The 27,302-nt window shown below is 34.0% G+C and overlaps 3 protein-coding genes across 4 annotated transcripts in view; 1 reads left to right on the top strand and 2 right to left on the bottom strand.

Moving 5' to 3' along the window:
• LOC109152249 overlaps positions 1 to 4,848 on the bottom strand; it is a 131,546-nt gene extending 126,698 nt beyond the window's left edge. Inside the window, exons 1-4 of the mRNA XM_019299836.1 lie at positions 4,138 to 4,848; positions 2,084 to 3,158; positions 1,606 to 1,932; positions 2 to 1,473 (exon numbers count right to left, since the gene is read on the bottom strand). Coding sequence (XP_019155381.1) covers positions 2 to 1,473; positions 1,606 to 1,932; positions 2,084 to 3,158; positions 4,138 to 4,655 — 3,392 coding nt within the window. The 5' untranslated portion in view covers positions 4,656 to 4,848. The remainder of the gene's footprint in view (position 1; positions 1,474 to 1,605; positions 1,933 to 2,083; positions 3,159 to 4,137) is intronic.
• Positions 4,849 to 11,914: 7,066 nt separating this feature from the next.
• LOC109152251 (GPI mannosyltransferase 2) lies at positions 11,915 to 17,263 on the top strand. Of its 2 annotated transcripts, XM_019299838.1 has the most exons (9): positions 11,915 to 12,170; positions 13,352 to 13,720; positions 13,864 to 13,969; positions 14,405 to 14,497; positions 14,756 to 14,951; positions 15,120 to 15,298; positions 15,501 to 15,751; positions 15,844 to 16,013; positions 16,541 to 17,263. In XM_019299838.1, exons 2-9 carry the CDS (start codon positions 13,378 to 13,380, stop codon positions 16,706 to 16,708), a joined length of 1,506 nt encoding a protein of 501 aa, XP_019155383.1. In that variant the 5' UTR covers positions 11,915 to 12,170; positions 13,352 to 13,377; the 3' UTR covers positions 16,709 to 17,263. The 2 variants fall into 2 exon arrangements, with proteins under 2 accessions (XP_019155383.1, XP_019155384.1); XM_019299839.1 differs by lacking the exon at positions 11,915 to 12,170 and having other exon boundaries at positions 13,290 to 13,720.
• A 112-nt stretch (positions 17,264 to 17,375) lies between these two features.
• LOC109152240 (E3 ubiquitin-protein ligase BRE1-like 2) lies at positions 17,376 to 22,666 on the bottom strand. Its single transcript, XM_019299828.1, has 15 exons — positions 22,630 to 22,666; positions 21,921 to 22,033; positions 21,741 to 21,824; positions 21,516 to 21,625; positions 21,237 to 21,433; positions 20,998 to 21,158; positions 20,452 to 20,523; positions 20,278 to 20,357; positions 19,900 to 20,094; positions 19,563 to 19,635; positions 19,294 to 19,380; positions 19,033 to 19,170; positions 18,753 to 18,955; positions 18,190 to 18,352; positions 17,376 to 17,775 (listed from the first exon to the last, which is right to left on the bottom strand). The coding sequence occupies exons 1-15, from the start codon at positions 22,664 to 22,666 to the stop codon at positions 17,644 to 17,646; spliced, it is 1,845 nt and encodes a 614-aa protein (XP_019155373.1). The 3' UTR covers positions 17,376 to 17,643.
• Positions 22,667 to 27,302: the final 4,636 nt, after the last annotated feature.

The following is a 27,302-nucleotide window of genomic DNA, read 5'->3' as shown; positions in this document are numbered from 1 at the left end:
CCATTTATACAATAAATTAATGCCCCAATCTGCTTCAACTTTCAAATCCACAAGTTCCACCTCGAATCTTGAATAATCATTTGCTCCCATCATAGGTTTAGATTTAGGCCACAAACTACTAAATGGTAGGTACACAAAGCAAGTGTGTGTTCTGTAGTAAAGACCACGGTAAGAAGTTGATCCGGCTATCACACATTTTGTTTGGAGATCTTCATTTTTAATATCATTATGTGATGATAGTTTGGCTTTAATAACACAATGATGATGACGAGTACTGTCATCAAAGCCTTGGTACGAGTGTGGTCCCCATTCAGCAGCTTTAGAAGAGACAAAAAATACAGCAATTCCCACAAATTGTGTACTATACCAACGATGATTGAGATTGAAGGAGATCCTATTTGACCCGTATCGTCGGTATTTGAATGACCTCAAGAGAGTGTAATACTCCTCCTTAATCTGATAATATGATGAATCGGTTGAGTAGCTAACACTAAAAGGAGTCTTTCTGTGAAATGGAAATTGAATGCTCTTCTTAGCTAAAAAGGTTTCACCTTTGAACGAATAATGATCACCACGGCAAGGGGAGACTACGACTGAATATAACATGGGGTTCTTGATTGCTAACATATCTATGTTGATTGACTCGTTTCCAAAGGCAAAATGGGAATCCACATATAGTTCGCTTATAGCTTTTGGGAGTTCTGGCAACTCTTTAAGTTTTTCACAATCTCTGATGTCAAGGTATTGAAGGTGAGGAAGTTGACTGAAACTTTCAGGTAAATAACTAAAATTGCTTCCTTGAAGATTCAAATATTCCAATGAGATCAAGCATTGTCCAAGATCTGAAGGGAGTCCTTTGTCGATGGTCTTAAACTTACAAAGCTGTAGCCTTTTCAATGAGCTCAACTGCGTTATTGAAGATGGGAGTTGAAAAATGGCAGTATTAGATATATGAAGCTCTTCCAATTTTGACAAGTTGCCCAGGTTTTCTGGCAATGACTCTAGTTGGTCACAATATCTAAGCTCAAGAATTTTAAGGCTTTCCAACTCACATAAGTCATCAGAAAGAGATACAAGATCTTTACACCAAAACAAGCGTAACTTGGTGAGCCCACATAGTTGCCGGATGGATGAGGGGAGTTCGGTAATGAGAATGGATTCTAAATTCAACTCCACTACATGTGGAATACTTTTCTGGATTTCTGGAAAATTTTCTAATGATTTGCAACTCTCAAGATTGAGAGATTCAAGAGATGAAAGTTGAATAAAGCTGGGAAGCTTCTTTAGGTCACGGCAATCACATAAATCCAATAAAATAAGCTTCTCAAGACGTCCGACAGAGGGATGAATCTCTATTAATTTGTCACAATATGAAAGGTTTAACCTTTCCAAATTCGGCATCATATCAAAATTTGGAGTCTCTAGCAAAGAACATGAAGAGCTAAGATCCAAATAGGTAAGTTTATTTAATTCCTGCATGCATGCGTGCAAGAGTAGAAGAAGATGGAGATCAAATAAAATAATTAGTTTATGCTATTTAATTAATTAATGTAGAAAAATAATTTAACTCAGTAGTGAGTGAGCAGGTTAGAATCATATACGTACCTTAGTTATCAAACAATTTTCAAGAGAACTATCCTGCAGACAAAGCCTAACAAGCTCCAATGGATTCGTATCCATGCTAGAGAGATTAAAAGTTGTGGGTAATGAACGGAAAGGATAATATGAGAAATCAATCCACCTCAAGCTGCTAGGAAGCTCATAATTATCCTTGACATCACCATCAAAATTAGTATCCTCCCACGACCGTTTAACTATGATTATCTTCAAAGCTTCAAAGGCACTGCTAATATTCTCATAATTGTGCACCCACAATCCATATGTATTATAGGGGAGTGAAATACATTCTATGTGTTTAGTAACTGTAAGCTCCTGAAAGAATAAAAAAATAAAAATAAATAAAAAAACCTTCAAGCTAAGTTGGCTAGCTAGGAAGTTAGGAAAAATTAACTACGAGTACTAATTAACTTTGATAGCATGGATCCATCAAATTACTATCGAAATATACATATATATGTCTTACCATTTTTCTGTATAATACAGCATCATCCTCAAACTCCCATACCCTGCTCCTAGGTTTCTCCTCTCTTGCAATATGCCAACCCATATCTTGGATTAGATCGTGCATCTCAATTCTTCCTTCCACCACTGATATGAGAGATCTTTCAATGAGCACACGCATACCAATGACCGGATGCAAATCACAACTTTTAAGCACATCTTTTACATATTCTTCCTTCTCACGTCTGAAAAAACATGCAATATGTAAAAAGATTTTTTGGTTTGTGAGAGCTAGTCTATCAAAACTTATCTTAAGCTTCTCAAGAATATTATCATTTGGGGTCTTCTTGAGTTGCTCTAAAGTGCTTTTCCACTCATCAGCCTCTAGTCCACAAAGATAAGAGCCCAAAACTTTGAGAGCTAATGGAAGACCCATAGCATAATGCACGATTAATCCAGAGAGTTCTTCGACACCAGGTGCAGCTTCCTTTTTAAATGCAAACGAACTGAACAATTGAATAGCATCCTCCTTTCCCAATGTTTCTACTTTATATATATGCTTTTCATCAACTCCATGGGAACGCAATACCCCCGCATCTCTTGTAGTTATAATCACTCTACTACCCCTACCAAACCAATTACAACCTCCGGCTAATTTGTCTAATTGTTCCAGCTGGTCGTCTACATCATCAAGAACAATCAACACTTTTTTCACTGTAAGCCTCATCTTTATCTTCCGAATTCCATCTTGCACATTATTTATTTCTACTTTTGATTTTTCCTTTAGGATTTTTGTTAAAAGGGTCTTTTGCAATTCAATGACATTATGTTGTCTAACATCTGCAAGAAAACAAGCTCCCTCAAATTGAAGTGAAAATCTATTAAAAACTGTCATTGCAATTGTTGTCTTACCGACACCTCCCATACCACAAATGCCAATGAACCGAACATCATCATCATGTTCCAGTTTCAACCATTTACCAATGTTGTCAACTCTAGATTCCAACCCCACTAAGTTCTCCTCAAAGGCTAGAGATGCTTGATACAATCGAGCATCTATGTCGGTAGCAACGTTTTCTGCACATGTTGCTTCGTATCTGACAAGATTGAACTAACATCAATAATTCTAACATTGAGACATCTATATAAAATTAATTTCCATCCTTTCATGCATCAGAAAAAGTTGCAGTTGTTTTCTTAATGAAAATCCATAACCGACGTCGTCTATACTACTAATAACAAAAATATTCACACTACTTTTTATCTTTTCCATTTCAATATTAAATACTGTATTGGGGAAAAAAACAAAACAAAACAAAACAACTTTTTTCTTCTCTCTTTCTTAATTAAAAACCAATAACCATGGTTGCAGTAGGCGCTGGGCGCTAGTCGGGCGCCCGGGCACCACCTAGCGCCTAAGCGGCCTAGTCGGCGCCTAGGTGGAATCTAGGCGGTCGCGAAAAATACAGTAACAGACTTACAATTTGACAATTTTAATGAGGCTGTTTTCAACATTCAATCAAATAACACATCCAAATAAATGACATAATGACAATTCATAAGTCATAACATCAAAAGAATATTAAAAAAAAAAAAAAAAACTCAAATGAAATACCCAAATACTTCAATCATCCAAAGATTGAAAGTATCAAACTAGTCTACGAGTGTATTTATGTCATATTATATGTATATGTCATATAAATTGAAAAAATTACCAAGGTCGAGTCGGTCGGGTTAACTCGACTAACTCGACAGAAATTGACGAGTTAACTCGGTGTAATCAGACGAGTTAGGTACTAGGCGGCTGAATTAGGCGCTAGGCGGGCGCCTACGCGGCCGGTCTCCTAGGCGGGAGCCTAGGCCGGAAATCGCCACGACCTATGGGCGCCTAGCGCCTAGGCGCCGATTACTCGGTGCCTAGGCGGGATTTTTACAACCCTACTAATAACCACTACTTGCATAGAAATTAAAAATAAAAGAAGAAAGTAAGCACAGAAAAACAACTGAGCAAATATTAAAGGGCAGGCATAATTAAAGATGAATCATATGAGAAGAGGAATGAAGTTGAAAGCATACTCGTTATAGTCATTCTTCAAATGATGCCCTTTGAGTTCGCCAGCCTTTTTTAAGGCTTCCTTCCATCTTCTCACCTTCTCCTCATCATCATCATCCTTGCCAATTTTTTCAACCAATTCTTTGAACGAATCTCCGAAACTTCCTTTTTGATTCCGGACATCTGTAGGCTCCACGTGGTAGAAAATTGGCACCACAATTTGCTCCTCCAACTCTTTTTGGCATTCCATGACTGTTGCAAGTTCTTCCAAACACCATTTTGACGAAGCATAGCCTTTGGAGAAGACTGGGATAAAAAACTTTGATCCTCGAATAGCATTTATTAGGCTCAGAGAGATGCACTCTCCTTTCACCAGTCGATCGTCATCTTTGAAAGTACAAATCCCTTTACGTTCTAATGACTCATAAAGGAAATCAATAAAAGTCTTACGAGTATCTGGACCTCGAAAACTCAAGAAAACATCATACGTCCATCCCTGAGGGGATGGCGAAGCAGTAACAGAAGAAGAGGTAGAAGCCATCTATGAAGCCATATATTGATATGGCCGGAATTCAATCGGCCGGATTCCTCTAACACATGCAGGGAAGTAATTACCAATTAGAAGGGAGATTGAAAAGCATATGAAATATGATGAACAAACAAAACTACAATAGGCGTGACTTTGTACAAGTCGTCTCAGAAAATTTCATCGGATTGAAGCAATATTTGATAAATAAAGAAAAGACAATTAATCTGTATAAAGAAAGGACCGTTGTCCCTATCACTCTCCACTAGACCACTAGGCAAATTATTATGTCGACATGTGACTATAAAAAAATATTTTTAAAAAGAAGCTAGTCTATACTAGTATGAAATGTATAATACTTTTTGGAAAAAAGAGATATACTGCATAGATTTTTAATCTATATTTTTCTATTTCTCTCTAACGTGATAAGAATTACTCCGTAATAAGTTATCGTTATTCTATGAATCTCATATTTGTATAAAAAAAAAAAAAAAAGGACTCTATTATTACTAGTCCGCATGTGAGTTGGACTATTCAATCCATATCACTGTCCAAAGATTCTTGATATTATCAATTATGAGTGTTCACTGTTCACTAGGCCACTACTGACTACTCTATTTAAAGATATTATTGTTTGACTCGGTCTTGCAAAGAAACCCACAAGACATGACAAAGAAATATGAATGTTTTCACATGTACGTGACCAACTTGCACCTTCAACGAAGCTGAGGTGTGATGAGAAGTTAGTTCATTAATTATAGAGTTGTTTATTACTTGGTGGATAAATTATAAGGTTTTAGGTTTAGGATGTCGTGATAACACACCTTTCGAAAAAAATCAAGAACAGATCTCAGCTTTGTATCTCTACAAATTTGACGAATCTAATCAGATTAAAAAATAAAAATAAAAAAAATGTGGTAGCGTATTCATAATTATCATTAATTTTATCAAACAAATTTTAACACTTAAATATGCAATCTTTAACAACTAAATATGCAAACTTGGACCAGGACTATGTGGTTTAATGGTACCTGGGTGGCAATTCCATTTGGAAGGTTGTAAGTTTGAGCCTCAGTGAAGGCATTGTGGATTCTTTGTGTTTGAGTAGGTTGAGAAAATATATGAACAGATACTACATTGTAATAGAGCCAGTAACATTCAAAAAAATGTAAACTTGGGAAATTGTATAAAACTAATAAAATAAAATAAAAAACTAAAATTTAAATCTAAACCGTAAATGCTAGACACTAAATAGTAAATGATGAACTACTAATAAACTAAATAAAACCAAAAATTCAGTCATAAACTCTACTAATAAACCAAATAAAGTGTAATGCACTTTCGCCAAATAATATTTATTTTAATATTAAATATGCAAAATGTTAGTACTAAACCTACAAAATGTCAATACTAAATGTGTAAACATGAAAAAGTCTAAAAATTGTTGATTTTGATATTCAAGTTTGCATAGTAAAATTTGTGATAATTACGAAAATATCACCGTAATTTTTTTATTAAAAAAAAAAATTGATTTGGTGCATTCAATTTTTCTAAATGTAAGGTTGAGATTAGTTTTTAGTTTTATCCTAATAATTTGTTCTCGTATAATTTAATACATACCTTATAATATACTAATTATTTAGGGAAAATGGTCAAATAGGCCCTCGAACTTTAGCTTAAAAGTCAATTAGACCCCTAAACTTTTTAACGGTGCAATTACACCCCTCAACAATTCATTTAAGTGCAATGAAGCCCAAAAACAAATTAATGACCTGCTATCACAGGTCATTAGGGTTCAGGCCACTTTCCGGTGAATTTTTAGGCAAAAAAAAAAAAAAAAAAAAAAGTGACCGGCGAAATTTCCAACAAAAAAGTGACCGTCGAAATTTTTGACAAATCTGGATCAGTTGCTGGTCACTTTTTTTTTTTTTGGCCAGAAAATTCGCCGAAAGGTGGCCTAAACCCTAATGACCTGTGGTAGCAGGTCATTAACTTGTTTTTGGGCTTCATTGCACCTAAATGAATTGTTGATGGGTGTAATTGCACATTTAAAAAGTTTAGGGGCCTAATTGACTTTTAAGCTAAAATTCGAGGGTCTATTTGACCATTTTTCCAATTATTTATAAATTGTTTTAAATAATATATAAAAACTAAAAATTAATTATTAGTGATTTATTTTTAGTTACTCATTTAGAGACATATTTTATGTATGGGGTTAATTATATTTTCGATTCTAAATTTATAGGTGGCAATCTACTTTTAGTTTATTTTTTATCAGAACATCTTTTTTTGGTCCTAGTATTATTGTAAAATGATCAATTTTGGTCATTTATCAAAAAAAATCACTGAAATTTCGTTAAGTACAATGACATTTCGCTCTTCAATTATAATTTTTTTTTAAAATAAACATAAAAAATATAACGGGTCAACGCACTTTGTATTAAAAAGATCAAAATGTCTTTCAATTTAACGAAATTTCAACGATTTTGTTGATAGAAGACTAAAATTGGTCATGTCATAATAATACTAGGACTAAAAATGTATGTTTTGGTAAAAAAGAACTAAAAGTGGACTGTCATCTATAAATATAAGACCAAAAATAAAATTAACTCTTTATGTATCTATATATGTATGCGTACGTTTAACACTTTTTTTTTTTGAGAGAACGTTTAACACATTTTATTGTCTAACAGTTAATTTTGATTACCAATATAATTTTTTTTTTTTTTGGTTATGAAGAGAGGGCACAGGCCCCTTCACTTGTTTTTCATCATTCCAAAAGGCTGAACCCCAACCCTAAGGGCCCCACCCTTCACTTGTTTTTCATAATCACAGTAGAAGTTGTACTATTAGACATAACAAACCCCCACCCAAAAAATTTAGACATAACAAACGTTTTTCAGAAAACGACTTATTAATTTTTTTAATTTGAATTACTCAATTATGAATAATTTAAATTGATTTATCATTAAAAATCACAATGAAAAATTTAACACATACATTCTCTGAATTAGTGATTGTAGATTTTTCTCATCACTCTCAAAAACATCACGAAGACTTGACAGAGAAGACTTAAATGTTTATATGGATAGGGGCGAACTTATGCCTTCTATAGTTCTATGGAAGAGAGGTGTAATGAGAAGCAATCACTTTAATGTGCATGAGCCATGGCCCACATAGTCACATAGCGGATTGGAGTTAAGTATATAGGCGTTACTTAATTACTTAAGTCGTCTGTTTGCAAAAAAAAAAAAAAATATATATATATATATATACATATATATATATATATATATATATATATATATATATATAGAATAAGGCTCATATGCGGCAGTAGCTTTAGGTGCGGCGGTGCGGTCATATCAGCATCGTCCATTTTGCTTAATCTAACGGCAGCGACTAATTTCTGAAGATTTAAAGATTTAAGCGCGTCCTGGTAAGTGGGGGGTGTTATGGTAATTGTAGTGGTTATTTATATCGGTCGCTTGTCAGTATACACCAACAGTGTTAATAAAAGACACCAATAGTGTTAGGAAAAAACACCACAATGAAATGCAGAAATACACCAAAAAACACACAGCACACCCAAAAAATACACCATATAACTCACCACCCCAATGGTGTATTCTGAACACTGTGTGATGCTTTTAGTCATACCTAGTGGTGCGTTCTAGTGATGCATATCTAATTTGTGCATGTTTTTTTGGTGTGCATTTTCTAACATGGATGGTGTATATTTGTATAACTATTAGTGTGGTCGCACTAATCGCTCAGGAAGACACCAACACGAATTCTCAAATACACCACAGTAAGATTAATAATGCACCAATAACAAACATAAAACACACAACACTATGATTTGATATATTCTGGTGCCCAATGACGACTTTAACCTTGCAGTTCGCGTACTGTGAGAACGCGCGCGAAAATATCGGAAAAGCCTGAATGAATGTGATTCGTTGGATTTATCTAATCTAATGGCCTACAATTAACCGCACCGCCGCACCTAAGTGCACTGCCGCACCTGAACCTTCCTCTATATATATATATATATATATATATATATATATATATATATATATATATACACGGAGTAAAAAATTTAAAATAAAATAAAATTACTTAAGTCGTCTCAGTCAACTCCCAAATTTAATTTCATTGAATTGGATCACATGGTCACTCCAACTCAAAAGTTGAAGCAATAATAATTCATAAAAGACAACTGTCAACTAGGACCACTACTTAGGTCTGACAACTGTTGGGACTTAATTATTTCTGTCCACTAGAGTCTAGGACCACTACTTTATTTTTTTTTTAGGGAAAAGTGTCAAATTGTCCTCTTAAGTCGATCGGATATTGTAATTGAATCCTCTGATTAAAAAAAACTTCATTCAGATCTCATAAACCTGTAAAATTGTTCAATTAAGTTCAAAGTGACTTGTTTAACGGGTTAAATCTTCACATTGTTGACACGTGTCACTTTAAAATGTTTTTTTTTTTGTTTTTCTTTTTGTTTTAAATGATTTGTTTATTTATTAAAATATATATTATATATAAAAAATAAAATTTAAAAAAAAACAAAGCTTTAAAAAAAAAAAACGCACAAAGCTGTAGCTGGCTGTGTTTTTTTTTTTTTTTTTTTTTTTAAATTTTTTTTTTATATATAATATATATTTTAATAAATAAATAAATCATTTAAAAAACAAAAAAAAACAAAAAACAAAAAAAAATATATTTTAAAATGACACATGTCAACAATGTGAAGATTTAACATGTTAAACAAGTCACCTTTGACTTAATTGAACAATTTTACAGGTTTAGGAGATCTGAATGGAGCTTTTTTTAGTTAGGGGACCAAATTGCACTATCCGGTCGACTTAGGGGGCAATTTGACACTTTTCCCTCTTCTTTTTTTTTTTTTTTAGGACCACTACTTAATTAGGACCACTACTCCTTATGTGTCTCATTCAATTAACGAAATTTGATTGAATTTTTTTTTTTTAATTTTTATAATATTAAATTTAATAATAATATAAAAATGAGTATTAAACACAAAAACTCAAATTAAAAAATGAGTAAGAAAATATTAAACAAGAAAAAAATAATTTGACCAATAAATAATAAATAGAAGAGATAAAATGGGACAAAAAAGAATATTACTTCAAATTGTTTAAAAGATATTAGCATTCAACTTGCAATGTTGGAATTATTTAGGAATAATTTTTATTTATTATTTATATCTTATTCTAACTTGTCACGTAAAACAGTAAAGAATTTTATTATATGAATTCTCAATTTTTATTCCTTTCCTTTGACTTCCTTATGTAACAATAGATTAAAATGATAATTTATTTATTTTTTATGTGAACTCCAACAAAAATGTCGATATCAAATTTTGAAATGAAAAAAAAAAAAGTTGGGAATTCAAATAAAAATTTTAAAAGTAATGTGATAAAATAAAAATTAAGAGTAAGAAGGACATATGGGTCATATCACTATCAATTGCCTAATTACTCAAAAGACTACTGTTAGACTTAAACCCCACATAATACGCATATATGTATTACTATGTATATAATATATATAATTTTAGAAATATTATAACTATTGGATCTACTTACATTGAGATTTATTTTCTTGGGACATTAATATTTTACTAGTACTTAAGTTGAATATATATGAATTATTATTTTTTTAATTACAAAGAAAGGGGGATACACTGAGGCTTGAAACCTAGACCTCCCATATAGGGGAACAATCCGATACCAGTGGACCACAAGCCACCGGTATCTATATGAATTATTTATTTAGATGTAATTTAATTTGTAATATTTTTATAAATTAGAAACGGGTAGAGGATTACCCGTCTTCGGATAATCTTTGTGGGGATGGGGATGGAAAGATTTTTCCCTTTCCTCCGGCAACGATAGTGACGGGAATAGGGGATGGAGTAGAAATTCGGTGGCAGGGATGGGGGGTATGCCTCCGTCTCGTTGACATCCCTAAATTGAAGAGAAAAAATAATGTAATTTATTAGCACTAATGACATTCAACTTTTCATACTCATTTTGCACCCTTACATGCGAAAGAGTGCTCTTATGCTGCACAATTCAAACACCTCCAAAAATGAAATTTACATACTAATACAAACTGATCACATTCTTTTTACAGTATGGGACAAAGACTATTATAAGTCTTCCCAGCTTCATTTTATAACTCAAATTCATAAACGTTTAGAATCAATGTTTGATTTACTTATTATCTATTTTGAGTGTGTAATATATCAAATTAAACATCTCATTTATGAAAACGTAAATCCACTTTAACTCAACTCAAAGTTGATTTAAACAACACTCTAAACTTTGCTTTGAAATTATCAATTTACATACTAATTTTAACAAAATTTCCAACAAATAGCTATTGGTTCTCTAAAAAATCACTTCTCTCCATATTTAGAAATTTCATTTAAAATGATTAAGTACACAATTTAAATTTTAAAATAATTAAAATATACTATAAAAAATAAGTAAAAAATAAATAATTAATTTAATCAATAAATAATAAATAAACGAGTAAAATGAGACAAATGAGTATATTCCTTTCATCTCATTTAATATGTCAAAATAAGTTTACAGTTTTTAGTAACAACTTAATTTTTCATACTCCGTAATATTTAAAAACTTATAAATTCAATAATTATATAAAAAGTACTATTAATTATGGAGTACAAGATATTGAATTTAAATTAGAGTTAATTTCGGTGGAAGTCATTTGTTTTTATTGGCAATTTTAAATTTGGTCATAAATTATTATTTTTTTTCGTTATTTAACACCCCAACATATCATATTTTAAATTTGGTTATAAATTGCAATGTGAACACAGTTCTATGCTTATAACTATAAAGCTATATATTCATAATTTTTTAATTTCATATTCATAATTATTGAACTATATGTTAATAATTATAATGCTATATATTCATAATTTTTGAACTTTATATTCACAATTATTAAATCTCTATATTTATAATTACAAAATGATATGTTCATAATTATGTTCACAACCTCATGTTCATAATTATAGAACTATATATTTATAATTATGAACATTTTTATAATTGTGTCCATCTTACAAAGTGAACATGGTTCCACATTATTATTTGCCTTTAAGCGGGGTGTGGCTAGGTGGAACAAACTTATCTATCTATTTTTAACATAAAAGGTCATCGTGTCTCACAGTTCTAAAACGATGTCGTTCTGGGCTTTTATATATATAATTTTTTTTTTAAATTTCATTTGGTGTTGGTCTTCCCTCTGCCTCGCCACGACGCGCACCGCCCACCATTGCCACCAGTCACCACTGCCCACCACTGCCACCAGGCTCTGCCTCGCCACGACGCCACCGCCCACCACTGCCACCAGCTTCCCAGACTCCCGGTCTCCGTCTTCACCCTCAATCCGCCTCAATCGTCGTGAGCCGCCTCCTTCTTCACCAGTCACCACTGTCCAGTCGCAGCCTCACCTCAGATTCGTAAATCGTAATCTCGTTCTCAACTTCTCACCCTTTGGACTCTAAATCTTAATTTCAATAATTTGTTCAAATTGTTTGCCCTAAGTTTTGAGTTTTGGAATTGGATTTATGATTTTGCCTTAATTTTTCTAATTTTGTTTTTATCATAATTTCCCTAATTATGTTTTTGCCCTAAGTTTTTGAATTTTGATGTTAGTACTGGCAGCAGTGTGTACTTGAATGCCATGTTCTATGTGTTTTAAACTTTTAATTCCATTTACTTTGACACAATGACACGGCAACCACGAGTGCACTGCTAGCTAGTGATTTATTGCTGTCACTATTTCATCAGAATTTTTATGGGCTTGATCAAACTGTACTGTTTTTAAATTCACGGGCATCAATTCTTGATCAAACACCCATTTCAAAATATGGGTGAGCGTAGAGGAATATTATCCCGTAATTCATCATATACCTTGTATTATAATTTCTAATGTATTTTGTATTTGAACATTTTTTAATTCATTTTACTTTTACTTCTTCGCCCCCATTAAAAGGAAATTCTGGATCCCCCTTGCACCACATAATTAATCTGCATATGATTACTTGGCTCGACACAAAAAAAATATATGTGGACCATCTAAACACAAAAGTCTAAATTTATAGAAAAAGTTTCACTTTTAGTCGCTTGAGTATTATATATGTATCGATTTTGGTCTTTAACTAGTAATATTTTCAAATTAAGTGCATGATTATGTAATTTGTATCACATTTGGTCATTGACTATTACTCCGTAATATTTTCAAATTACGTACATGATTTTGTAATTTGTATCACATTTGGTAATACCGTCCAATTTTTCAGCCAGTATTTTAAGAGTCCTACTACATAGACTCCCAAAGTTCTACTCTCTCTACATCAAAAGTACGTGAGAGGGAGTACAAATTGAGAGTTTAAAATGGGAGTACACGAAGTATTTTTTCGTATTTTAATGAGAAAAATAATTTTTTCAACAATAGTTGGCCAAAAATACTTGTTTAATTAGAACATATTATTTTTTAGTTGAAATTCAAGCAATAATTGGCAGGTAATTTGACGACAAGACTAAATGTGATATAAATTACATAATGACGAAAAGTAAAAGACTAAAAGCTAACATTGGTAACGCAAAAGTCTAAATTACACTTCCACTGTTCAGTCTGTTCTGCCTTCCCTGCTCCGGCGATGGTGACCAACTCTTCTTCCGTCCAGGCCAATAGCCGGACGCTGCTTGTTCTGAAATATGCGATAGCCTCGAGACTTCTTCTGATTTTCTTAATACTTCTCTGGAGATGGATCCTTAGCCCCTACGACACATCCGCTTCCATAAACCCCTGCTGCCTCCCTTCAGAATGGAATTCGCACACGTCACCGGTTCTCCTCCCTCGTGTGGCGGCGGCAATTGAGGATAGCATTGTATGGGACAGTGTATACTTCGTCCGCATTGCACAGTGTGGATATGAATATGAGCAGTCTTACGCCTTCTTCCCTCTCCTTCCCGTTTCCATTTCTCTACTCTCCCGAACAGGTGAATTCTACATCCTTCAATTTTTATTTTCATAAAAAAAATTCAATATTTTCTATGTACCTTAATTGTTTTTTTTTGCAAACATGTACCTTATTTGTTTTAATTTCCTAGATTGGTTGCTGAATATATGTATTATTTTTCAGTTTTTTCCCCGTTGATTCCCCTTGTTGGACATAGAGCTGTTCTGGGATTATCTGGTTACGTGCTCAATAACATTGCATTTGTTTTAGCAGCTCTGTATCTTTACAGGTAACTGTTGTGCTATATTATTGCTTAGAGAAAAATGTTTGGTATTTATAGAGTTAGAAATGGTCATTTAGAAATGGACTTAAATGCATGCACATTTACACTCGATTTCTCATGATTGATTTACAGATGTTGTGTGGATGAACACGATATACTTGAATGACAATGCTATGCACTCGCATATTTAAAAAGAAGAATGACTCCATAATGACGAAAACCGGAAAATTTTATCCTTGCCTTTATTAAGTTGTGATTAAGTGATCAAAAGAAGTTTGGGGAATATATTTTTTAGTGTCTGCATGAATAAAATTTGGAAAATAGAATTCAGTGCACATAGAATGCATTTGCACTTGTTCTTTCGTGCTAATGAAGTTTGCAGTTGCTTTTGTGTTTTATTTGATCAAACTTGTTTTTTCTTCTCTGTTCATCTGTTTGCAGGCTTTCTGCAGTTGTTGTGAAGGACTCAGAGCTAGCACTGAGAGCTTCAATACTGTTCTGCTTTAATCCTGCTTCCATATTCTACTCATCAATGTATCATCCTATGCCCTTAACTGCTGCATTCAAAGAAAATTAGATGAGTTATAGTTGTAGTGCTAACTATACTTACAAAAGAAATCTGCAAAGAACATTTACTTAATCAAGAATACTAGAATAGCATGTGCATATAGATTGTTGCTTTTAAATTTTACGGTTCCACTAAAATTTGCTCATATTTTAACCTATCTATCATACATCATTTTATATCAAAGAATTTCCATAATTGAACATATTGCCTTTCTTTATTTTTAGATATACAGAGAGTCTCTATGCTCTTTTGTCAATTGGAGGGTTATATTACTTCACTAGTGGCGCAAGAAATATAGCTACCCTTTGCTTTGCTCTCTCTGGGTTTTCAAGGTCAAATGGAATACTTAATGCGGGCTATATATGTTTTCAGACTATGCACTCTGCTTACAGTGCTGTTTTTATCAAAAAGAGTGCATTTGTAAGTGTTACAGTATTCCTTTTTTATTATAGGAACTAATTTTTTAGAGCGCATGTTGAAAAATTATGTATTGGATTAATTTAAAAAATATATATATATATAAAAAGCGAAGTGTTTAACCAATTGCTGAATTTTGTAGTCTTACAGAATCTTGTACAATGTTATCAGTTTGCTTTCCGGGTTCTTCTTGCTGGTGCTATTCGTTGCCTGTGCATTATTTTTCCATTCGTTGCTTTCCAAGCTTATGGATATTACAATATGTGCTTGGGACATTCTCCTGCTGAAGCAAGGCCATGGTGCAAGGCGAGGCTTCCCTTACTCTATGACTTTATCCAAAGTCATTATTGGTATGTTGATCTATTACCTCTTGTCAATATTACTTAATCCCTGTTATTCTTTCTTCATCGAATCCTATTCTGAAAGATAGCATTGCATCTGTCATTTTATGGTCAAGAAGTCTTATGATTACTTTTTATTAGAAAATAAAAGCTATGACATGCTTCATGCTCTTCTTCCTAACCTTGATAATGTGATAATTTCTTGTTTCAGGGGAGTGGGATTCTTGAGATATTTTCAAATAAAACAGATCCCAAACTTTCTACTTGCTTCCCCAATTTTGTCTCTTGCACTCTGCTCAATTATACATTATGTGAAGCGACAACCAAAAGTTTTCCTCTCACTAGGCTTCCAAACTTCTTCCATGATTAAAGGGCAGACTGTTTCACCCTTCTCTAAGGGGACAAATGCAGGGCCAAAGAGTGATGACTTTGCTGTGAAAGATACCTCTAGCAAATTGCAAGGTACCAATAACCAATCTGTTGTTTAATTCTGATTATTTTGATTTTTACATATTGTTATTAAACGGCATATTTTTGGTTATAATATGTGATAGGCAACCATGTACTTAAACACCGGAAACAAGCTGCTGGAAGCAAGGATTCTGCGACAATCCCATCAGAAACTGGAAAATCAGATAATCCAGATCTATCGACTATACTTGTTCCATTCATATTCCATCTCGGATTCATGGTGGCAACTGCTTTTCTTGTTATGCACGTACAGGTCAGGCAAACCTTACCCCCATGGTTTCCTACATATTTGCATTTGTTTCATCTTCTTTCTTCCCTTTCATTGTTCGAAGATTTACTCAAATCTGTGTTATGAACCAAAGTTATCAGCTAAGATTAGAAAGAATAAGAAATGCATGAAGAATAGAAATAGAAGAGGGGAATAGAAAGGAATCAGAGAGAGATAGGGAACTTTGAGAGAGAAAATAAATGAGGAAAAGAACTTTATTTGAAACTGAACATCCATACATCTATAACACATCTCTAACTATTTATATTGACTAATCACAACTGAAAATACAGAAGAAAACCCAATTAATTTGTCTAAAAAATACATTGGTCAACAAACTTAAGAAACACCTAGGTGGCATTCTTGTAAATTTTCTCGACTTCAGTAACAGAACAACTGCTTCCTCTTCTTCCAACTTCCCAAGCTCAGATAACACTCTTTCCATTATTTTACATCCCCAGTCCGTTACAAGTCGTTGATACATCTAATTGTCCCTTAACTACGTTTGACAGGTCGCAACCCGATTCTTATCTGCCAGCCCTCCTCTCTACTGGTTTGGCTCATATATCATGGCTTCCCCCTACATTGGCAAGAGATGGGGGTATTGTATTTGGGCATATTGTTCGGCTTACATCTTTCTTGGCAGTCTACTGTTCTCAAACTTCTACCCTTTCACATGAGGATCTGGAGTCTTTTCCGAAAACTAGGATTAAGATACACAACGTAGTAACTCTGATTTTGAGCTTGGGAGAATGCATGTTTTAGAGTTAATACCCTTTCACTTTAGGTTCTGAAATCTGCCCTGATTTTTTACTACGATAAACATATGTAGTCTTGAAAGAACACAAATACTTGTGAACCATGATGAATGCAATTCCATATATTTGTTCAAAAACTTGGTAACAAAAACAAAATGTTATTTACAATTCCTTACCCACTGACTGTTCTGCTAATAGTTTCATCATACAACCAAAAAAAAAAAAAAAAAAAAAAGCGAAAAAACGAAAAAACAGAGAGAGATGGCATACTGCTAATAAGGGGCATCCACAATGATTAGGGATATTCCTTTCTCCTTATTATGACCCAATATCTATTTTTCTCCACATTATCACCCAATAATTATTTATATTACATATATCTAATGAAAAAGAAAAGAAATTTAAAAAAAAAATGTAAAGTCTTCCCAGCAGGCATGTGGTGCACGCAGCCTGCACATTGACCCAATATCTATTTAACTCCACATTTTCACCCAATAATTATTTATATTATATATTTAAATGAAAAAAAAAAGAAATTAAATTTTAAAAATGGAAAGTGTTCCCAGCCTGATGGGCTCAGCGTGGAATGCACACTCAGTCACACTAGGCAGCACACTCAGACTTCAAAACAAAATTTATAGAGAAGTCTGAAACTATTGCAAACACAAACAGAGAAATGTTTACATCCCCGAAAAGAAGTCTTGAGGGGACAAGTATAACAAAGTAAAATAGGAATGAAAAAAACACTATAGTCCTCTTTTTTAGTTTTTGACAGATATGAGTTGAAAACGTTGAAGAGGGGAGTAGATGTTGTTGGTGAACATGTTCACCAAGCAGAGTTGTTTTGAAGTGATCATTCAAAACTTGACAAATTTAACATCGTTCTGTCCAAATGTAGTTCCACAACCAGGGCATCTTTGATGGCGCATCTCTAGATTCCTTTGGATGCATGGATAACAGAACATGTGATAGCACTTTGCAATCACAACCTGACAAAACCAAATGACGGCATTAGTGTGGGTAGCACTAGTTCAAAACTCAAGAGGAAGTTGCAAGCCTGCAACTTAAACCTTTTAAGGTAGAAGTATTGGGCAAAATCAAGTAACATTTTAAGTATGTTTAAGGATAAAGTAGAGGTGATCACAGGTCGGACAGGTTCTGTGCAGTCCCCGGGCTGGTCCTGGGCATAGGGAGTACCAAGATCTGCCCTTACAGTGTCGGTCCTAGTATAGTGCTGGACCACTTCACAGTGTTCCAGGGCTTCCAGGCGGCCAGGCCTAAACCCGCCCGGTGGTTGCCCGGGATAAGGGAGATATGTAAACCCAAGGATAAAAAATACATCCTACAACTCAGAAGGCCATGTTTAACCTTTCCTCAATAGAAAAATCAAAATATATGAATACCTCCTTTTGCCGATCAATACAAACACCACATTTGAGAGTAGCCTTGCAGTCATTGATTTCATCCTGGAGTTTTTGTATTTCATCCTCCCCACTCTGAGAAGTCAACTCCTCTACAGTTTTATTCAACTCAACAAGCTCATCATCAAGCTGCTTCTTCTTGGTTCTGATTCAAGTATTCAACATCGACTGGATCAGTCAAACTAGTACTTTAAAATTTAAATTAGGAACAATAAGAAGAACATCAAAATTCCTACAAGACTTTTTATCTAGATTCTAGGCATAGGCCACATTCTCAATTTTTCAGGGTCCATATTTAGCAGGTAACTTCCAAGATCTAATTGATAAGAGACATAAAAGAAAGTTTTGGTTTACAGTTTAAACCACCAGAACTGGGCACTTCTTAAATGTGCAAACATAACCAAAAATAAAAAAATAAAAATCAGTAAAGCAGCACTGTATTGAGCAGATGTGGGGATACCGCACGGTATCTGCACATTTGCAGAGAAAACAACATAACCAATTAAATTATCAAGAATGGAGATGAAATAGAAAAAAGAATAAACCTTTCAGTTTCTAGTTCTGTCATAACTCTGCCCATTTCTTGCTGAATCTGTTCATATTCCTTCTCAGAGGAAGAAACAGCAGATTTCATCCATGTCAATTCCTTCTCAGCATCTAGCATTTCCAATTTCACAGTCTCTGCTGATACTGCAAGGTGTCTGTCTTCCTCTTTATAATTTAAAGCCTCCAGAACATAATCTCTCATCTGCAAGATTCTATATTGGTCAAGAAGAAACACTCTATAGCATTATTAAATTATGATGTTCTAAAGTAGAAGCCTACCTGGTTTTCACTGTGAGCCATCCTCATTTTCAAAGATTGAAGTGAAGCTTTTGACTGTTGATGTTGTGTTGCTAATTCCTGTCTCGTAGAGAGTAATAAGCTTTGTTCCTGCTTTGTTTTTGTACTCTCAGAGACCAGCTGTAATTAGAATTTTATTTTGAAAAGGAAAATTTAGCAAATCTCACAGCAATGCTTGATAGGAAAGACAAGCTAATTATAGAAAGAAGATAAATTGCAATCAAAGACAATATAAGCACAAACTTTAATGTTAAGTTCAGCTCTTTCAGCCACCATCTGCAAGAGACGTTGGTTCAGACCCTGTATGTCTTCATAAGATTGACCAACAACCTGTAGGTAAGCAGATCAAGCAAAAGGCTAAGCTAAGGAGAAGACAAATACAAGAATGAAACTTTAAATTTGTGGAATAATAAGTTGATGTCAGAATCATTCCCGCAGTTTAGGTTTTTATTTTTTATTTTATTTAAAAAAAAATATTTTTGATGCACTGATTTCAAACATAAAATGGTAACCTCAATCTCAGAAATATACGCTTTTGCTTCTACTTCTTTAACTTCCAATTTCTTTCTAAGCTTCAATACATCCCTGCAAGAAATCATAGCAAAAACAATAAATAGATCTATATCAACAAGGATGATTACAGATTACTGAAATAAGCAAATAAATTATGTTTCAGTATAGATAGATAACAAGCAAGTTAGTCTTTTAAGTTTCCAAATTTGACGTCATTCTATTATATTTAGTATAAATTCAATGATATGGCAGGAATGCAGGATTGAGCTGAACTAATGGATAGATTCAGAATAAGAATTATAGAATATTCATTAGAAAAAAGTTCAGTAAGGGAACCTTTCTGAAGCTTCCAATTCAGCCTGTAGCTGAGCAATCTCTGCTTCAGCAGCAGAAAGCCTCTGCTGGCAAGCAGCCTCGGATTCATTAGCAGCTTTCACTCCCATTTCATGGTCAAAATCTTCTAGATAATCTCTCAAAATTTTAGCTTCTTTCTGAGCTTTTCGTTCAGATTCTTGAATCTCCTTAAGATTTCTAGTACAGTCATAAGAAGCCTTTTTGTCAGTATAGAAGATTGTATGCACATAAAATCTTAGGCATTGAATAGAAGCGTACACCATAAAATGGTTCCGAGGGGGTGAATCTTTCACCTTTCCATTTTATCAGCACTTGAAAATATTAGACTTAATGCAAATAAACATAATGGTTTCAACCTACCTATTATCATAAAGTTCCTCTTTATTATACATTTCTAAGGTAAGTTCAAGCTCTTCTTTTTCCCACCGCACCTTCTCAACCTGTAGAGGTTTCATGGTCATAAAATAGAATATTGAGAAGCTCATAACTTATGTTTTGAACAAAAAGGGCTTATGATTTATGAAGTTAACTTACAAGTTCTTCTAACGATTTAATCTGTCCAGTATTTCGAGCACATTTGTCAGCCAAATCCTTCTGTTCAGCAGTCTGCCAGTAAAAAGATGATTATTTATCTCATGATAACAATTGATATTCACCAGAAATATGACTTCTCATTCAGCAGCAACCATATAGGTGCCTTTCTGTTCTGATATTAAAATCCAAAAGATCCAGAAGATACTCTTTTGAAAACATATATCTTCTGATATAAAACTCATAAGACATATCAAAAGATATTACACCCAGAAGAAATATCTTCTGATATAAAACTCAGATGATAAATTACTCTGAAAAATAAACTAGATGACCAACATTCTTGATTGATAAAATCAATAAGCCTAGCAAGCTTAAAATAATATTTACAACTCCATAACATCAAAATATTATTTAAGCTTATGGTAGGCATGTCTAAACACATAAAATCAACAATTTATTATATACATTTCCAATAAAATATAAAGTTATTTCTTTCAACATGAAATGACCCTGATGAATAACAATAAGATAGCACCAAGATCAAACCTTCCTGTCCAATAAAGTGCTGAGTGATTGTGCTTCTTCAGACAAGTGAAAGGCTTCTTCAGTTGTGTCTTTCCACCGATTCAACTGAGCTTTCATCGATTCTGCTTCCTTTGATAAAGCAGAGCTGATTTTCTGATACTCTGACATATTGCACTTTTGTCCTGTAAGTTATTTACTTCTTGCTAAGATCACTCTTCAAAACCAATGCACCAATGTATTTAAACTAATATCAAATAAACCTGAATTTTGAATAGCTTCTTCTGCTATGATCTCCATCTCATTTTTCTCAGTAATGCATCTCTGCAAAAGATGCTCCAGTTCTTCAATCTTTGACTCGTAATCGTTAATAGCCTTCTTTGCATCATCCACTAATTCTGCTTTTACAGCTGATTCTTTCTCCCTCCATGTAATGAAAGACCTGCCAGCCTGAACTAAACTTTAAGCCCAGACTTGTTGAAATACCAACAAAACCCAATAAGACAAGACATCAAAAGTTAAGCAGCTTCACCTGAGAAGACTCTGCTAGCAATTTGTATCGCTCAGTCATGATATTCCAGTGATGAAGTTGGTCATTCAATATTGTATAAGCATCATTTGAATACACAAATCTATCATCCTTCAGTTCAGCCTATATACACAAAACATCATAGTTTAGCTTCAGGATTTGTTTGATGTGATCGGGAAAGTAATGTAAAAAATAAATTTCAAATTTCAAATACTTGAGCGATAAAATTATTAAAAACCTGAAGATCCTGCAACTGCTTAGCCAGGATAAAATTGTCTTCTTTTGCACCTTGAAGCTCAATAAGGCGGTCCTCTGCCAACACCTATGACATAAGAAACAATAGGATATTACATTAAATAAATCATGCAGCAAGAGACAACTGAAAGCAGCAAGCACACACAGTATGAATGACAAAAACCTTTATTTCCTCAATGGAGTCCTTCAGTTCCTGAGCATCCTTAATCGTATCTGCAACTTTTTCTATTGGAACAATTTCCATCCCCTCCATGGATGCAGTCTCTGTATCTTGTTCTTCACCACAGACAGTTCCAATCAACAAAAACAATCAATTGGAGGAATCTCAAATGTACTCTATGATTTCTGTTTTTTGGGTGTTATGTTTACTTCTTTGACTTACATCTATCTTCAACAATTTCTGAAGAGTATTTAAATGGCAAAGAAATCCTCTTTTTTCACATTTCTCCTCTTTAAAACAATTATTGAACACACAGATTCATATACTAGAGAAGTAAAAAGGGAGTTTTGCAGGTGAGTAGGTGGGTTGGAGGGAGGGAGGGGGGGGGGGGGGGGGGGGTTCAAATCTTAGAATGCAGCACAAGTCAGAAATCGATGCTCATATATGAAGGAGATCGAGATATCTTAAACGTACTCAACAAAAGATTTAGAAGTTCGTCCAAGTTACAGAACATGCAAAAATCTGAAATCTAGCTCATCTTCATATTTGAAATAGATCTTGAAATTTTCTTGATATCTTATAGGTACTCAACAAAAGATTTAGAAGTAAAAGGAGATTGAAAAAACAAAGAGAAAAACCCCAAAAGAAAATCATAGACCAAAGTACGATGGCAGGAAGAGAAATCAATAAAGTAGAACAAAGTAGAAATTACCCAAAAGCGGTGGTGGTAGAAGAGGTGGAGTGGCCATCAGCGAGATGGAAACTAAATACTAACAATTGAGGAAATCTGGACAAAATACAACTGTAGAGTAATCAAATCTTAGAATGCAGCACAAGTTAGAAATCATCCTCATATATGAAGGAGATCGATATCTTAAACGTACTCAACAAAAGATTTAGAAGTTCGTCCAAGCCATAGAACATGCAAAAATCTGAAATCACTATATCATCGTCATATTTGAAATAGATCTTGAAATTTTCTTCATATCTTAAATTTACTCAACAAAAGATTTAGAAGTAAAAGGAGATTGAAAAAGCAAAGAGGAAAAACCACAGAAGCGGTAGGAAGCAATCAATAAAGTAGAACAAAGTAGATAAATTACCCAAAAGCGGTGGTGGTGGAAGAGGTGGAGTAGCCTTAGCGAGATTGTAAACGGAAGACCGACAATTGAGCAAGTTTGGACAAAGTACAGCTAGAGAGTAATGAAAGTGTTGATATACAAAATATCTTTGAGTTATTACTATTTTAAGCATTGGTTCACATTTCATCTAAAGATGCGTTAATAAATTCAATTGGGCGAGTGCTAGGCCTGTTTCTTAGAAATACATTTAAGTTGAGGCCTTTATCCCTAATAGTAATAAATTTATGGGTGCTTTTAAAAATCCATGTAGAAACATCAAAACCATTCCATAAAACTTCTACTCTCCCTCCACCCTCCTACCAAAAGGAAAATAAAAGAATAACAATAGAAGGAAATAACACTCAAACACAATATTCATTGTTCGAAAGAACTCTAAGCATAGTGGGCTAAGCCCACCTATCACTTTATACACAAAACATTTGAACGTGTATATTAACACGGAATAATAAAGTATGCTTTTCTTCATAGCATGATATCAGAGATGTAAGAATTTCTTTGAGAATATGGTACATTTAGTTTCTTAAAGAAAACATTGAAACGCACTAAAAACATTGAACTTGTATATTAACTCATAATAATAGAACATACTTTTCTTCATAGCATGGTATCAAAGATTTAAGAATTTCTTTGAGAATAAGTTCATTTAGTTTCTTAAAGAAAAAGAAAGGACAATTGACGATGGATGATTCTAGTACAATACTAGTCAAACATAGAGGTGGCAATTGGGCTTGTTCCTTCCTTGTTCTCCCGTGGTAGGTCATGTCTTCCCTTATGATAAGTCTGGCCTATGTCCATTTCTAACCATACATAACTAAGAACGGGAGTTATCTTTCAGAGAAAAAAGTATCAATATAATCCATGCCATGTCTTTGGTCATAGCACTTTGCGACCCATCACACTTTAAATCTAACCACAACCCCATCAACTAGATCTTATCCACAATCCACATACACTCATGGTACACCAGTGAGAAAGTCATTGGTACACCATTATGTTGTGGGAATTCGGCTAACTACTTTTGTAGCCCAAAGTCGTAATCATTCCCATTGTGGGTGTTTGGTTTTGTTGATAAAATATAGCTAATCCAACAGCTCTAGCTTTAACCCCTTTTTCTAGAGTGTTGATAACTTGATATGTCTTAGAGGTTTATTCGTGTGCAATGGGGGTGCATTGATCATTAAGTATACAATACTAGGTACATAATATAATAATGCATGATCATTCTATTTCTTCCCTTTTGGTGGTTCAGAGCACTAGTGTTCAAGTTTACAAAATGGTAGGAATGCCTAACCTATTACTACGAGAAAAGAAAAAGAGCTGGAATGTCCCCCTCCAATCTTAAGTTCAAGTATTTATACAAGATGAGATGGCTATAGTGGTGTGGGGGCGGGAAAGCCCGGCGGGCTAAGCCCGTTTTGACAGCTCTATGTGGGGCTGCATGATGTGACTAGGTTGGTGGCTAATGAGACCCTTGCTTACTCCACAAGTAACTAAGGTGCCAACTCTTGCTAAACCCTAACTTTCTGTGATTCTTATCTGCCAGCCATCCTCTCTTCTGGTTTGGCTCATATTTCATGGCTTTTCCCATATCAGCAAGAAATGGTATTGTATTTGGATATATTGTTTGGCTTACCCAGTGTTGGTCTTGAAAATATAGGGCTCCTGTTTAAAAAATTTATTTTGGACTCTCTTTTTTTAATCTTCTGATTCTTCTCACATCAGTTTTTAAGTTGTATATGCAGATCCTGGACCTTATACTCTGGATTTTGTGTCTAGTGGTCGTTACATGGAGTTAGCTGGCTGAAAGGGACACTTTGCTATTGTAGACATGAAAAATCTATATCTTACTAAAGAACTACAGGTAATTGAGTTGTTGAAGATTGAGGGTACACCTATGATATAACCCAAGATTGTCTGGCTTCATAGTTGTGAGTTTGTTCACTTTTAACTTGTATTTACAAATACGTAATAATTTATTTTTCCAGGTTAGAGAAACAGTACGTGATGTAGTGTTCTTGCACAATGAACTGTTTTTGCTGCTGCTCAAAAGAAGTAAGATACTTCTGTCTTCCAATACTGTTTATAATATTATTGTTTTACTTGTATGCGGCTAACATTGTGAATACTCTTATGTTATGATTGTTGTGTTGTTTCCTCAGTAACAAAAGTTAATATTGCTCGTTGTGTTTGCACAAATAGATCTGAACATTCCTTAATCCTTTAGATAAATTACACCTGAGTCAAGTAGAGTTCGTTGACCTATTGCACTATATGTATTTTAACGTTTGTTTTGTGAAAGGAACTCATCCTATTGGTGTTTCATTAGTTCATTATTTCATCTGCTGTGCACTTGGATGTTTTCTTCAATCAATCTATGAGATTTTGAGGCTATGATTGTGTCTGTCAACCAATGGATTCTGATATTGGATTTGTAGTATATGAACTGCTAATTCTTTCATGTGCATCCCTTGTCTGAAGGCTAGTTTCGGTTCACTGGGAAATGAAAACGGAACCAACTTCTACTTTTGTCTTTCAGGAATGCGCTACGTACTTCAATTCCTAATGTCATTTCCTTTTGGCATCACAGGGAGATGGTTGGTAACTATCGATCTGGCCTAGGTCGAAGTGATGTTATGCACTGGTTGAATCCCTTCAATAGTGTGATTGCTGTAGGCCATCTGGTGGTGTTGTGAGCACGTGGCAGCGGAATGGCCATCTCATGGCTACCGGTAGAATGGAATGGAAGATAAAGCTCTGGGACTCGAGGAAGTATGGGGTTCCCAAATTGAAGCATGTGCGGAGCGACCTTTGGCATGGGGTTGATTCTTATACCAAATTGAAGCATGTGCTCCATTTCAACTAAAAGTCTAAGTTGATAGTTAGATTGCACATTTATGTTTATATGTTATATGCTAGCCGTGCCAAGACATTGGATTTCAGTCAAAAAGGTTTGCTTCTGGCAAGTAGATTTCACCTCCATTAGTTTCATTTTTGGCTTCTTCTGGCCTACAGCAATGGAGAGAGGTGAAGATGTCTTTGTAAAATGAGTGCACCACTGCAATTGTTTAACAATTATAGTGTTAGGGTTAGAGCAGAATTTGTCTTTGTAAAATCTGATTTCTTCTGGCCAAATATAGCTGCATTCGTCTCTTTTGACTATAAATTTTACAATTTGTGACTTGTTAACTACACACTGTCTATATTTAGGTCTCATTCCCTTCAAATATATACAAACAAAACCAATGTTGAAAAAATCGCTAGGCGCCCTCTAGGCGCATGGGGACCGCCTAGGGCGCCTAGGAGGTCGGGCACCTAGCGCCTAGGCGCTGATTAATTTTTGCAATAGTGAACAAAACTAGTTCTCACACAACTTGCCCAAACACAATACTCACACTGCCGCCTTCAGTCGTACCATTAAGTAAAACAATAAACCACTATGCTAAGCCCTAGAGGACACGATTCACTTCTTTTCTTTTAAGTCAATCATAATATGTTACGCCTTAAAAAAAACTGAGTAAGAAAAAGAATAGCAAGTTTGAACCTCAAACTTAAGGACTCTCAAGATGTCTCAGTGTCTCACTAATGTTTTTTTTTTTTTTTTAATCTTTATCTTTAGTTAGATTCAAATCATACAGCATGTGGTAGCTAGCAAAGGAAAAGTCATGAAGTTGTTTTGAATTAAATGACCAATGAGCTGTGTTTGGATGAGTGTTGGGTTTCAAGAAAATTTTAATGAACGGAAAGGACTTCTGAATAATCAAAGCAAAAGTCTTCTTGTCAATATTTAAGTTGCACACTTTCACATTAAAAAAAAAATCATTGATTATTTAGTCAGTGGTGGAAGATTGTTGGAGATAAATTTATAGTTAACAAATACATTAAAAATATATTTTGATTTTTTCCTGTTAGTTGTTAGTTCATTTTTATTATTATTATATCGTTATTATTTATTTTAATAATAATTTTTGTACACCAGCTGAAATACCAAAACAAAGAAAAAAAAAATCCAAAAATATTAACTACCACAGTTTACGAGAATCAATTCCAAAAAAAAAAATAAAAAAAATTTAAACCAACTTGAGCTCCGAAGGTCCTTCTTATGAGAATTAATTTCATTTAATTATCTTACCCCATCTAAAATTAAAATTTTAAATCTTATGAAAAATTAAACCAACTTTCTTCCCCTAAAGCTACGAGATTGAATGAATAAGACAAGACAAAGACGGCTAGAATATAATGGCAA

Source organism: Ipomoea nil, unplaced genomic scaffold (genome assembly GCF_001879475.1).
Source record: "Ipomoea nil cultivar Tokyo-kokei standard unplaced genomic scaffold, Asagao_1.1 scaffold2403, whole genome shotgun sequence".
NCBI lineage: Eukaryota > Viridiplantae > Streptophyta > Magnoliopsida > Solanales > Convolvulaceae > Ipomoea > Ipomoea nil.
Note: the sequence above shows the minus strand (reverse complement) of the source record. Positions and strands in the feature narration are given on the sequence as shown.